General features: G+C 42.9%; 2 protein-coding genes across 4 annotated transcripts in view; one reads left to right on the top strand and one right to left on the bottom strand.

The window, feature by feature from the left end:
- Nucleotides 1-879: 879 nt before the first annotated feature.
- On the bottom strand, nt 880-5181 carry LOC308486071 (nuclear cap-binding protein subunit 2). Of its 3 annotated transcripts, none has more exons than XM_081022428.1 (2): nt 5038-5181; nt 880-2668 (listed from the first exon to the last, which is right to left on the bottom strand). In XM_081022428.1, exon 2 carries the CDS (start codon nt 2610-2612, stop codon nt 2106-2108), a length of 507 nt encoding a protein of 168 aa, XP_080878554.1. In that variant the 5' UTR covers nt 2613-2668; nt 5038-5181; the 3' UTR covers nt 880-2105. The 3 variants fall into 3 exon arrangements, with proteins under 3 accessions (XP_080878554.1, XP_080878553.1, XP_080878555.1); XM_081022427.1 differs by having other exon boundaries at nt 4945-5098; XM_081022429.1 differs by lacking the exon at nt 5038-5181 and adding an exon at nt 4612-4837.
- Nucleotides 5182-5537: 356 nt separating this feature from the next.
- Nucleotides 5538-14018, top strand: part of CAND1 (cullin associated and neddylation dissociated 1) — a 34771-nt gene continuing 26290 nt past the window's right edge. The window contains exons 1-2 of the mRNA XM_081022287.1: nt 5538-5726; nt 12348-12491. Coding sequence (XP_080878413.1) covers nt 5659-5726; nt 12348-12491 — 212 coding nt within the window. The 5' untranslated portion in view covers nt 5538-5658. The remainder of the gene's footprint in view (nt 5727-12347; nt 12492-14018) is intronic.

The following is a 14018-nucleotide window of genomic DNA, read 5'->3' as shown; positions in this document are numbered from 1 at the left end:
AATGTAAAAAAACCCCGACAAGAACTATATTTAGCCAGGCACTAGAATGTTATATAACAAAGGAATGGGCATGGCTTTGGGAGAGGGCGAGGCTGGTGTCCTTTCCTATGGAATCAGAACTTCAGAGCTCCAACTTCCAATCCGCTGGGACCCTATCTCAGGTCAGACTCCTTTTGCAGCCCCAGGTTCTCAATCACCAATCCACTAAGACCTTTCCCGGGCTTAGCCTCTTCCATTTTTTTGAGCTCTTTCTATTCCTCATCATTATCTGCCCACCCTCTCTGTGATGTCTTTGCAGGGTAGCAAGTCCAATGGAGGCATCACAGTTAACGTAGGAGTAGCTATCTATACTTTACTTAGACGAAGGGTGGCTAAGCTGTGACCCTCCAGAAGTTGTTGGACTATATTTCCCTCATCCCCAACCATCAGGTTTGATGGGAATTGTACGTTCATCAACATCCGGAAGCCCATAGGTTGGCCATCCTTAGCTTAGACTCTCACTGCTTCCATTGTGCCCGTTAAATACCCTGCTGTATTGGACAAAGATGTGGTTCCTGCAGGAAATAATTATTGTAGTGCCAAAATAAAGGTATACCAGTTGTTTTAGGTCAGTTCCATCATCTAGCCCGCCATCCCCTCCTTCCAGGTATGTGTTCGAGCCCTATAAAGTTTGAGCCCTATAAAGTTCTTATGCAGATGTCAAATATCTGGCAACATATAGTCATGGCAATCCATGCTAACAAAGAGCCCTATCTGAATCAGAACAGCAGGGGAGGGGGGAACATCCTGAGGAAGTGGTTGCCTATCACAGATCCGAGTTTCAGTAGTAGGACAAAATAAAATAAAATCCTGCAATGGAATAACTGAAGTACCACCAGCTGCCATCTTGAATAATATTTACTGAAATAATATACCAAAATAAGTCAGTAAGTCTCGTGTAGGGCTGACATAGCAAGCAGTTTTGGGGTGTATAAAAATGCCCATCACCGTATTTCCCCCCCCACAGTCCCTGCCCTAAGGTTTACATGCTAAAAGACCAAGCACAAAAGGAAAAGAGATGGAGTGGGAGAGAAAAAGCAAACAGGCTTAGTTACAAAGTTCTTATTAAAAACACATTGAAATTGAACAGTTTAAGGAGAAGAGCCATACTGAGTTGGTCTCTCACCTAAGCCAGTGGAGTGGCTTTCTCTCTCCCCCTCTACTGCAGTCTGATGGAACAGTGTATTAAAATATGGTATGTGCTATGCTTGCATCCTGAAACCATGGTGTACAAATCAATAAAGGTCATACAATACAGCTGGTCTATGCAAATTAATACAGATAGCAGGGAATTAGAGAGCAGAGACCGAAAACCTCCACACTAAAAAGAAAGAAAGCAGAAGGCACAGTGTCTGGGGCTGCTGGGACTCACCATCTTTATGGGGCAACAGACTCCCCTAGTACACATTATGGGAGAGTTCTACATGTCCATGGTCACAAAGTTGTCGCCCAGGAACTTACAGGAACAGAAACCAAATGTATAGGAAAGCAGAAACATAGTTGTTCAGTTGCAATCAATTAACCTCTATGTTATAGACAATGGCCTTTCTTTAATGACCAGATGCAATTTTTGCTAGGCAAATAAGTTGATTTATCTTCCCTGAAAAGTGTATCATACATTCAACGAGGAATATCTGAGGCAAGGATAGAGTTCATCAACAGAATGGAATCAGCCTCTTCACTAGCAGCTCTGCACAGCAGTTGTAGGGAATAAGAGAACTAGAGTTGTGAAAGAATTTACTTAGCAGGTGGGAATAAATCTTACTGTATTTAACTCAAAGTAAATGAATAGGATGCCTGTAAAGTTAATCTTCATGGGAAGGAGAAATACCCACAGCAAGTAAAGCTGTGCACTGACAGAAAGTTAAGAACTACTGAAGTCACTAGCAAGATGTTGTTCCTCTTTCTTTCCCGAGTTATGGTGCTAGATTCTCTGCTTTGTGTGCATGGTTTCTTTTTTTTTCTTCTTTTCCTAGCCTCCTTGCACATAGCAATGTGATTGCTGCATTTTCACATAGCTTCCCCCCCCCTTTAAATTATTTTTTATTACCCAATCCAAAAAGCCATTAGTAGATCACTGACTGCTGATTTGTCTTCTGCTGCTGAACAATCTTGCCAAAGCCCCCTCTGCCCACATCGTAGTCTGTTCGGTACTCATCTCGTACCTGGCCACCTGTTTTCCCACGGCCATACTGCCGCCCTTCCTTAAACCCAGCATCCCAGTCTGTTCGGATGATGCGGTCGTCCAGACGGGTTCCATTGATGAACCGCATAGAATGCTCTGCTTCTGCTCTTGTGTAGTATTCCACAAAGCAGAAGCCACAGGGGGTTTTCTTCACTTTGTCTAGCCCCATGACTATGCGCTTGACATCCCCACACTTGGAGAAGAGCTCATGAATTTGTTCCTCTGTGGTGTAGAAAGAGAGGTTGCCCACATAAAGTGTGCAGGAGTTTTTCAGGGACTTTTCTTGCAGGTAACGACTTCCCTGGAAGTGCTGGTCCCGATACATGCTGAACTCGCAGTACGAGTCGCTGTTGAGGCTGCTCAGCGTTGTGCTCAACACTCCCGACATCTCGCCCAGCTTCCGGTGTTGCAACAGCGGTTCCTTCACACGGCTCCTGAGCAGACCTAGGGAGAAATGTTTTAGCCAACTTTATGAGTACATCACCCACTTTCTTTTGTGAGCCAGTCACACTGGTGTGACTTTGTTCAGACCATCTTCCTGGGCTCCATTCCAATCCCTGTTTCTTCATCCCTGTCCTTTTGCTATTTGCCAGGACAAATACACATACATCTTATTTCAGGTTATTAGGAGAGTGCCTTATGAAACCTCATAGTAGGACATTGCTTGTAGTATACTGCTTGTACCAATACAACCCTGGCAAGTGTTTTCACAATAATTAATTGTGCTGGAGGCTGCATAATGCAGATGAAAGCCTTTTAAGCCTACAGAAACCAGTATTTAGGTATGAGCAAGAATGGACCCCAGTTAACATAATAATAATGATAATGATGATGATGATAATAATAATAATAATAATAATAATAATAATAATAATATTTTTATACCCTGCCCATCTGGCTGGGTTTCCCCAGCCACTCTGGGCGGCTCCCAACAGACTTAAAAGTACAATAGAACATCAAACATTAAAAACTTCCCTAAACAAGGCTGCCTTCAGATGTCTTCTAAAAGTCAGACAATTGTTTAGTTCCTTGACATCTGATGGGAGGGCGTTCCACAGGGCGGGTACCACTACTGAGAAGGCCCTCTTTCACACACTGGGATATATAACGGGCACTATTCAGTCCAATTTAAAGCATTTTTAGGTCTTGTTGAATTCATTTGAAAGATATGCAGTGCAATACTATGTAAGTCTACTTGGAAACAATGCACTATTTTCAGTAGGACTTACTTCCTAGTAAACGTGCTAAAGATTGCAATATTATGTGTGTGCTTAACACTTTCACTGAAAGCAAATGGTTGTAAAACAATGGTGTAGTGATTGTTGTTTCAACCACTCTTGACTGTGCCACAAAGCTAGGTTGGTGTTCTTGAGGTCTAAGGAACAGAGGAGGAACTTTCCCTATTTACAAAGTCCTTTTCTTCAGGAAATCCCCCATAAAGAATCCTTAGATGCTGTCACCAGTCAAGCTGAACCTCTCCAGGGGTAGCCAACATGGTGCTTTTCAGATGTTGTTGGGCTACAACAGGTATTACCCCTGCTCCTTGCACTTGAAAGTTGGGGTTAATGGGAACTGTAGTCCAGCAACTTCTGCACAGTTCCTTGCAGGAAAGAGGCTCTAAGTGAACATCTTTGGACTTATGACTACAAGGAAAGCAAAACGGAGGGTAAATCCTCATTCTTTATACACAACCACACATCCAAACTTTATGACTATCTGTACAGTAAGGAAATGTTTACTAAAGTTATGAGAGCAACTACTTGAAACCCTGCTGTCTATGATAGTGCTAATCAAATTTAAAACAAAATTAGCAAATTGCTTTTGAAAAGACCTAAGTAGAGGCCTCCTGGATCAGACCAAAGCCCTATCTAGCCCAGCACACTTTTTCACCCATTTTACCCATACTTTTAAACCCATATATGTAGTGAAAATACAACTCCAAGAGCTAAGAACCAAGGGTTCACTGGATCCGAGTTCACAAAGGTAGGTGTGCTTAGGACTGCGATTACTCAAGACTCCTAAATGGAGGCAGGCACCATGGATTGCTTATTTCCAAGTCTTTGTGTTTTCAGACTTGGAGAAGCCCAATACCCCAATCTCATGCAAAAGCATGCTTACTCAGAAGCATGCTATAGCAACGTCAAGTAAGTTTATTCTTACATAAGTGTGTTTAGGACAGTAACCTTAGTGGGATCAGTTAAGATTCTGCAAGCTTAGAATTCAGAAGCCTGTTATAGGACACCTTGGGGGAGGGGACGACAGCAATTTGCAGATAGAAGATAGTAAAGAGAATCACAGTAAACCACAATGCAGCACACTTAATGGACAACCGAAGCCTGAACAAAAGAAACCTGCAACCCTACACACATTTCTACTGAGAAGCATACCCTGAGCTCAAGGACTGGCCTCCTTCTGAGATAAACGGGCAGAGGATTGCAGCTCCTGCCACGTGCAACTTTTCATACTTTAAGAAGAGCGGCTGCCGCCATCGAAAGCGGCCCCAGAAGTTGCAGAAGGACTTGCACGTGTGAGAGAGACCAGCCGAGAGGGAGCTGAGCGACACGCATCCTTTGTACTATTTCACCCAACCGCGTGGCGGTGAACGCGCTCGCGGGTAGACAAGGAGCACCTTCCTAACGCCCCTCTGGACTCCACGAGTGTGGGGGAAACCCCGAAACCTGGCGTGTATCTCTCCGCGCGCAGGGCTATCCTACACATACCAATATTACAGGCTGCTTCGTCTGCTCGCTGCCGAGTCCTATTCTAAGCCCAGAAAGCATTGCATTGTGGGAGGAGGGGGAGGAGGTTCTCACCCTTCGAACGAGGCTTCCTTCCTTCCCTCTTCCTCAACTAACCGTCCCCGCGCGCGCACTCGCCCGACGCTGCGTGCGTGCGTCACGCGGAGCAGCCCCGCCCACGGCTGCCTCGGGGAGCCAATCGGGGCCTGCGAAGTAGCGACGTGGAGCGCGCAGTCCCCCCCCCGCCTTTCGCGCGAGGGCCTCCTTGAACTTTGACCTTAGGCCTCGAGCGCGAGGCAAACAGACGGCCGGGTGTCGGGCCCTCCTCCTCCTCCATTCGCCTGAGAGAAGAGAGAGGTCGCTCTCGTTCTTCCTCCCTCCTCCTCCTCCTCCCTCCTCACCCCCTCTTCCTCCCGGCCCTCCCTTTGACTGTTCCCGCGCGCGAGTGCCAGGCGATGGTTCTGACCTCCGTGCGGCGCGCGCGCTAATCCTCCCCGCCCCCCGCCCGCCTCGCCGTGTTCCACCCCCGCCTCGGGGAAGAGCGCCGCGCGGAACCGTCGCCGCCGCCGCCGCCTCGTCCTCCGCCGCGCTCTCTCGCCAGACAAGGGCCCGCCCCGTCCCACCCTTCGCCGCCGCCACACACAGCACTGGGCGACGTGGAGCCGGCGAGACGCGGCCCCCACCGGGACCATCAACATGGCGAGTGCCTCGTACCACATCTCCAACTTGCTGGAGAAAATGACGTCGAGCGACAAGGACTTCAGGTAAGGCCTCTCAGGTAGCCCGCTCCAGGCTCGGCCCAGGCCAAAGAGGAGCCTCCTCACCCTCATACCCCCGACTCACCGATCTCTCCCCCCCCCCACTCCGCCGCCGCCTCGGCCTTTTCCGGCTTGCCCCGGCCAGACCGCGGCCGCGTCGGTTCTCCTGCCGCACCCAACGTGCCTCGGGCCTGGGTTGGCGCCCGTTGGGCAGGAGGAGGAGGAGGCCGAGCCCCGCTCGTGGCTTTTGTGCTCCGCAGGGCTGCGAAGGGGAACCAGGAGGCCCTGGCGCGGCCGCACGGGCATCGCTTTTCCTCGGAAAGTTGCCCGCAAGTTTGCTGTTTCCTACGCGCCCCGGAGGCTGCTCGGCATTTTGTACTTTCCATTATGCTCGTCCGTGTTGCCTTGTAAGGTGGACTTCTTTCCCCTGCAGTCTGTATTTGCAGCCTTAAAGCAGGTTTAGTTGGAACAAAAGCTGTTGACCATTGGGACTTCTAGTAAACGGGAAGAGAGTATCAAGCTGTGAAGATTGCGATGTACATAAGGATTACTTTTAACATCAGCATTGGCCCATTGGATTCTGTGCTTACACACTGGCTCTGTTTTAGTTATTTGTTATACAGTATAGTGATTTGGTTTTTTTACACCCAGTTTATATTACAGAAGATGGATAAAATGTTGCAGACACACTGGTTTTTCTCTTTGGTGTGGTAGAGCATGCTTCCTTTCATTCCTCATTAGTAAATAACAGTAATAAGAATGTGGCCAACAAAATGGTTTTAATTTTTATCCATAATGTCATAGGTGGAATTAAATTGAACACAAACATTCTTAATCAGGCAATATAGTTGATCCTTTGAAATAGTATTTTTCAGTACATGCAGTACTTTTGACAAGAGTTTAGTATTGGCTCAAACTTCTTGTGGTTTCACATTCCTTGTCAAAGATGATCTTAGTATTATAAAATTCCTTTAGAGAATGTACTTTGATATACATGTGGTAGTCTTACATGTATGTATGTATGTGCGTAGCAGAAAAGGTATTCACATACATGCATTTTGCATATTTTTTACTACATAGATATTGTTCCTGTATAAGAATTTGTCATGTTTCATGTAGTTGTAAGTGTGGTAATATAGAAACATGAATTCACCTGTGAAGGGCAGTAAGACATTGCAAAATCCTGTGGCCCAACCCTGATTCTGTATGGTTTGGTTAAGGTATTAGAAGTATTGCACCTGCATCAGTTTAATGAACCAAGTTACTTGTCACATCTTCATACTAGTTTGATTTTGTTTTGCGTTACTCAGAATGAGTGCTGATCCACTCTTGAAAATGAACCATATATGAGCTAGTTAGAGGCACTCTCTGAAGATGTCACTCCACCATAATTTGACTTGCCATTGTGAGCTCCTTCATTAATGTGCAGCTCACCTGTTCATATATTCCTCTGTATTTTAAACTTCTTGTATGCCTTTCATCTGCTTCCTTTTCAGCCCTCATGTCAGTCAGAAAAATCCTTCTTTGTGTAATTGGTTTGTGGTTCTGGCCTAGTTGCATGTGAAGGTCTGGAAGAAATTGGGAAAGTTGGGGAGACCTATTCTAATCCCACCACCACTACTTTTCTAAGCCCCCCCTCACATACTTATTTCAGAGTTCCTAACTTTGAATGGAGGACCAGAAGCGTACCCATGGGCTCAAACACACCTTCCTCTCTCCCCACCCTTTCCTTTTCAGAGCTTGCTACAATGCAGCAGCTTTATTTTTGTACAAATGGTAATGCTAAATAATCACGTTCATTTTCAAGCTGGAGTTTGAAGCTATTTGTGATCTTTGATTAATGCTACCTATGGTTAGTATGTTACATTAGTGTAAAAGTAATGTGTCTTGATTAATTTCAAAAAGAGTAGAAGGCGGGTATTTTCACACAAGTGGGAGCAGAGAAACGCATGATCTCACATGGCATGTGTTTTACCTATGCACTAAGCTGCTGTGGGACGTTTTGCATTTTCCTGTACATGTGAGGGAGAGAAAATGTAATACCATTTATCCCAACAGCTTCTTTTATTCACTGGAGTCAAGAGGTACAGGTAGCAATCATTCAAGATCATACCTTTGGCATTTGCTCAAACTGTACTCCTATTGACCAGGAAAGAGAACATTGAGGACTTTCTGTACCCATTACCACTACAGCCGGAAACAATTGAAGCAGTGCACAAGAATATAAAAATGAAGTAAAATATTAAAAGTACTTTTCTTAAAAGACAATAAAGCCATTTATTCAAACTCTAAAGCAATATAATCATTCCTACAAACTCTAAAAACTATAAAGCATTTCTTCAGATGTACAATCAATATTCCATAAATGATCAGGCTTTTCCCTCTACATAATTCCATCCTCATTTCAGACATTGTGATATATTGTGATGTTCAGCTGGTGATATATTGCCATGTTGAAAACCTGATATCGTCACACCTCAGGGAAAGCCTTCTTAAAAAGTCTTCACTCAGTTCCTAAACATCATGATGTTTGGGCTGGTAATTGATTGCAGAGTTTCCAGTACATCTCTGGGGCATGTGGTACTAGGTGTAGCAGCATGATGGAGCCATCTTTTTTCCATGATTTCTTTTTAAAAACGAAGCTTTGAAGGCAGGAGCTAGGTTTGTTACAGTTTTCCATAAATGCTGCAGAACCACATTTTTAATACTACGAAAGCATTCTATATCTTTGAAAGAAGTTTCAAGTAATTTACTGTGTGCATTGAAGATACACGCAAGATGACTTAATACAAATTGTTATCGATCATCTCTTAGTTTTCACTGTCGAATTACACTTCAACATTTTTAATAAATTTAAAATGAGTAAAAGTATGAGAAATTGCAAATCCCCTATTATAATCAGCTTTAAAGTTTCAACAATATTTTGTAAATATTTTAGGGCTCAGACCTTGAAATGTGTCCAGGAAAAGCAAGTGGTGAATAATTATTTGGATTGGTGGCTCTGTTTATTGAGCCTTTTTTCCACATTACACTGATTTCTATCTATTTAGAATACATCTCTTACTGTTGTCACAGTTGGGGCGCATATGTGCATATAAATGGGTATACTGAAGAATTAATCTAATTCTTAAAATGTGAATGGCCATTTTGTACTTGCAGTTAATGTGTTTTGTGGTTTTGCACTCAGTAATGCATATTTGTGGCCAAAATTCCTGCCCTTGCTTGGTATTATGGATATAGAACCAGCAGGTGATAGGTTTTTCAAGATATATTCAGCCTTGCCATTTATTTATTGCTTAAATAACTGAGTGGCACACTGCATCTGCCTTCCTTCCACTGTTGATGCTGTTTAATTATTTTCTGGATTTGTAATAATAATAATAATAATAATAATAATAATAATAATAATAATTTATTATTTATACCCCGCCCATCTGGCTGGGCCTCCCCAGCCACCCTGGGAGGCTTCCATAGAAACCAAAAATACAGTAAAATATCACACGTTAAAAACTTCCCTGAACAGGGCTGCCTTAAGATGTCTTCTGAATGTCAGGTAGTTGTTTATCGCTTTGACATCTGCTGGAAGGGCGTTCCACAGGGCGGGCGCCACTACCGAGAAGGCCCTCTGCCTGGGTCCCTGTAACTTGGCTTCTCGCAGGGAGGGAACCACCAAAAGGCCCTCGGTGCTGGACCTCAGTGTCCGGGCATAACGATGGGGGTGGACACGCTCCTTCAGGTATACTGGACCGAGGCCGTTTAGGGCTTTAAAGGTCAGCACCAACACTTTGAATTGTTCTCGGAAACGTACTGGGAGCCAATGTAGGTCTTTCAAGACCGGTGTTATATGGTCTCGGCGGCCGCCCCCAGGCACCAGTCTAGCTGTCCCATTCAGGACCAGGGAATCCTCCACACCTGCCCGTCTCCTGTCCCCCAAAAACAGTACTTCTGTCTTGTCAGGATTCAACCTCAATCTGTTAGCCGCCATCCATCCTCCAACCGCCTCCAGACACTCACACAGGACCTTCACCGCCTTCACTGGTTCTGATTTAAAAGAGAGGTAGTTGTATCATACATTTTGACTAATACCGGGGTTGGAAACCTGTAACACTCTAGATGATGTTGGACTCCAACTCATCCCTGGCAGGTTTCCCCATCATTGGACTTAATTTCTTTATGGCTGGTCACTGTATTAAACTGCAATGAATATGTTAAAGCAGTGGTTCACAAACTCTTCTCTGGGCTACACTTTCAGAATAAAAATTTGCTTGTGCCACACAAAAAATTTTATTGATAAGAAATACATTGGGAAACAAAAAGAAGCAACTCCTAGCTTTGCTTCATTTATAACATAGAACATTTATAACATAGAACATAACTACTTTATAATATGATCATGGGCATCCATAAAGTATAAAACAATGCAGCTACATAAGAACATGAATCATTTCCAAAATATACAGTGGTTACAAACACTTCGGGTTACAAGCTCCACTACCCCGGAAGTAGTACCTCGGGTTGAGAAGTTTGCTCCAGAATGAGAACGGGAATTGTGAGCTGGTGGCAGCGGGAGGCCCCATTAGCGAAAGCACGCTAATGTTAAGAACAGTTTCAGGTTAAGAATGGTCCTCCAGAACAAGTTTGTGACCCGAGGTACCACTATAATTATAAACGAGCCTCTTACATACGTACCTTAAGCAGTGCTTTTTTTCAGAGGGTACGGAGGGGTACACATACCCCTAAACATTTTGTGAATCTGTACTTTTGTCCATTTACTGTATTTATTTTTCCAGATTTTAACTTTAAAATGGTGGTTTTCTTGAGTCAAACTTTTTTTTAGAAAAAAAGCACTGACCTTAAGTATGTATACCAATGCGATGAGAGGTAAGAGCTTGCAGGATCACTTGATGCTCTTGCTCTCATTTTGAAAATATAGCAACAACATCTATTCATATTCTTCAACTTAAAAAACTATATAACACTACACTGAAATGTTTAAATGTTTCTTTGAATCTTCTCACTACACTTGCCATCCTCTCCTGCCCTTTGAGAAGTGTTGTGTTAAAGCCATATCCATAAAACAAAACCCGACAAGCAGAAGCCAGCTACTGGTGTTTTCTTTACCTACCTGCAAAACTTCAGACAGGTGCTATGCTAAGATGTATAAAAAACAGTATAGTGCTTCAGTAGCTGTCATCATTTAAGAACAAAAGTATCTGTCTTAAGACAAAAGAGCAAAAAGCACGCACCAGCAGTGGTAGCTGACACAGTGCTTTCCAGACATTATGGTTTGGAACTCCCACCATCCCTGACAAATCACCATGCTGTCTGGGCTGGTGGGAGTTGTAGTTTAGAACATTTGGAAGAACCGTGTTGGCTACTCCTGCTGTACAGGGGTGGCCAGGCTAGTGAGTGTTGAGGGAAACAGAAGACCCCTGTGTAATATTTATTGACCAAGTCTCCATTAATAAAAACCACAGAAACAATAACAATCTTTTGTTCATGACATAGTATAAAGTTGTTTCCAATTTTCTGTGCAGCTGTTATTTATTACATTTATAATCTGCATTTCATTAGGCTTATTATTTTATTTTCATTATTTCATTAAAATTTGTATACTGCCTAATACTTACAGGTCTCAGGGTGGGTATAGAGTTCTGCGGTGTCACCCTTCCAAACTTGCTTAGTGTTAGTAAAGTTGTTACAATATGTGCCTTTGAACTGTGCTCTAGAACCGATCTATGTTATAGCATAAAGATATTGCATATGATAACTTCTTCAATGTAATAAAATATTACAAATTTATTAAAAGAGATATAGTAGTTTTCATAGAGATACTATGAAAACTACTATTAAAATATTTGCACCCTAATATTCTACTATTCAAAAGTAGCATGTTGCTTATTAGTTATGAATGACATCTAATGCTACCATTCTGTTTATGGAATGGATTTTGATTCAGTGGAAGCATCCACTATAATGTAAGAGTAGGAGAGGTGATTTTTACTGATTTTCCCCTTCCTGCTGCAAGTCCCCCTGCACCACCTTTCATGCCTTTCTGGAAGGCCTCTCAGCCTTTTGGATCAGGGTTTGTCGGGGACACAAGTGGCTGCAGTGAGAAGGGGAAATCTGCAAAAGTCATCTGCCATTAGTGAACTTTGGGGGATGGGAATACAGTCGAGTTGTCATTTGTGTACATTTAATTTCCGCAATCACAGCTTTACATAGTTGGTGATCAGCCAGCTGACACCGCACAAATTAAATTAAACTCTCTGCCTTGCTTTTGGGGCTCTGAGAAGTTCTTGCTACACAAAGCTTTTCCAGAACCAAGTATGTAAGGCAGAGAGCTAAAAGCTCTTCCTTGCATTGGCGGGGGGCAGGGGGAGACCTGCTTTGGTGCGGGCTTTGGGAAGGTAAGGATGCTTGCATGGGTCAGTTGTTTTAACACTGCAATTTTGGCTTTATGTGCCATCCCCAGAATGTAACCCCTGTGCAAGTTGCAAGTCAAATGTATACACTTGATATGGTTTTGAATGTAAGCCCATTTGAATATGGATCGTGGAAAACATTAACGTAGATTGTGCTGTAAAGCTATAGTATACAAATTGAATTGCCTTTTCTTTTGTATAGGTTTATGGCAACAAATGACTTGATGACTGAACTACAGAAAGATTCTATCAAGTTAGATGATGATAGTGAAAGGAAGGTTGTGAAAATGATTCTGAAGTTGCTGGAAGATAAAAATGGTGAAGTACAAAATTTAGCAGTCAAATGGTATGTATGTGTCTGTGATTAGAGTTTTTAAATTCTTATGCATTGACTTGATTCTATATTGAGCATATAAGAATTGCTTTGTTTGTCTAGTCCAGCATTTTGTCTCCATAAAATGCATCTTTGATGCCCCTGAGAAGATCACCAGCAGAGTATAATGGAGATAGATCATATTCTTGTTTCCTATTTGATTACAGTTTTGGTACTGTGAATATTAGTCAGTGAAATATTGCTGTTCCTTCTGAAACTCCTGCTGGTCAATTTCATTAGTTGACTCTCAAAGCAAAAAAGATAGTATTCACGCTTTCTACACATTTCATATTTTTATAAATATCTGCAGATATCTGTATTTCACACCTTCCCATCTGTTTGAAGACCAAAGGTGGAGTGGATGATCACTTAATATTGGAACGGTCCCTGTAATTACTAATTAGCTAGTCTACATATAATTGTATAACAAAGGAGATAGTGTTTGGTTTAGATATATTTAAAAGCTGGATAGTTGTGTCATGGATAACGGACATGAATTTAAAATTCATTATTAACTTACATTTTCCTGATGTGAAAGTGCAGCTTGAAATAACCTACTGAAATTGTTAGTAACTGGTTTGGACATGTCACAAAATATGTTAGTTGATTATCACTCTGTATTTGTGATGTTAATACCGCGGTGGGGAACCCCTGACCTGTAGACTTAATTAGCCCCAACAGGCTTCTCCAGTTGATCTCTGAGGCCATTTTGGCGAAGCCACACCCACTTGACCTGCATCAGACATAATGTATGATATCAGGTATGGGACAGGTAAAAATGTGGCTCCATTCTGAAAGGGGGGTTTGCTGGCACGTTTATCAGCAGCACCTGAAATCAAACCACATGTGCAAAGTGGGGGGGGGGGAACCTCTCCTGAAATCTGCTGTTGGATGATTGACCTATCAAAATTGCCCATGGGTTTTGGGGGCCTGGGGTGGATCTGCACATAGGGAAAACCACTATTAATAACGCAGAAATTAAATTGTTGTAACAACAACAACAACAAAAATGCTATGGAAAATCACAAAGAATTTTTTTTACTCTCCAGCACCATCTGGTGTTGCATGTTTATCATGTATTCTAAACACTTTTTTGAGTAACGGAGCTAAGTTCCAATAAATTGTTCCATATACATCCTGTAAATGTGGCATTAGTTGCCAACTTTGAAAATGTCCCAGGATGTTTTATAAAACTATATTCGCCTGAATGCGGGTTACCATAGATTGACCTGTCTGTGCATTCGACTCCCGGAACTGTTCGAAAATCGAGACGCGGCTTCCGATTGGCTGCAGGAGCATCCTGCAGCCAATCAGAAACCGCGCCAGATGTTCAGCTTCCGAAAATCATTCGAAAACCGGAACACTCATTTCCAGTTTTCGATTGTTCAGGAGCCGAAACGTACGAGTTCCAAGGCATTCGGCAACCAAGGTACGAGTGTACAGGTAAGTGAATTTCTAACATTTTAGATGTGATGAATCAGTTTTTAAAGTGTATTAAAT

The sequence above is a fragment of the Podarcis pityusensis genome, assembly GCF_964106645.2.
Source record: "Podarcis pityusensis genome assembly, chromosome: 10".
NCBI lineage: Eukaryota > Metazoa > Chordata > Lepidosauria > Squamata > Lacertidae > Podarcis > Podarcis pityusensis.
Note: the sequence above shows the minus strand (reverse complement) of the source record. Positions and strands in the feature narration are given on the sequence as shown.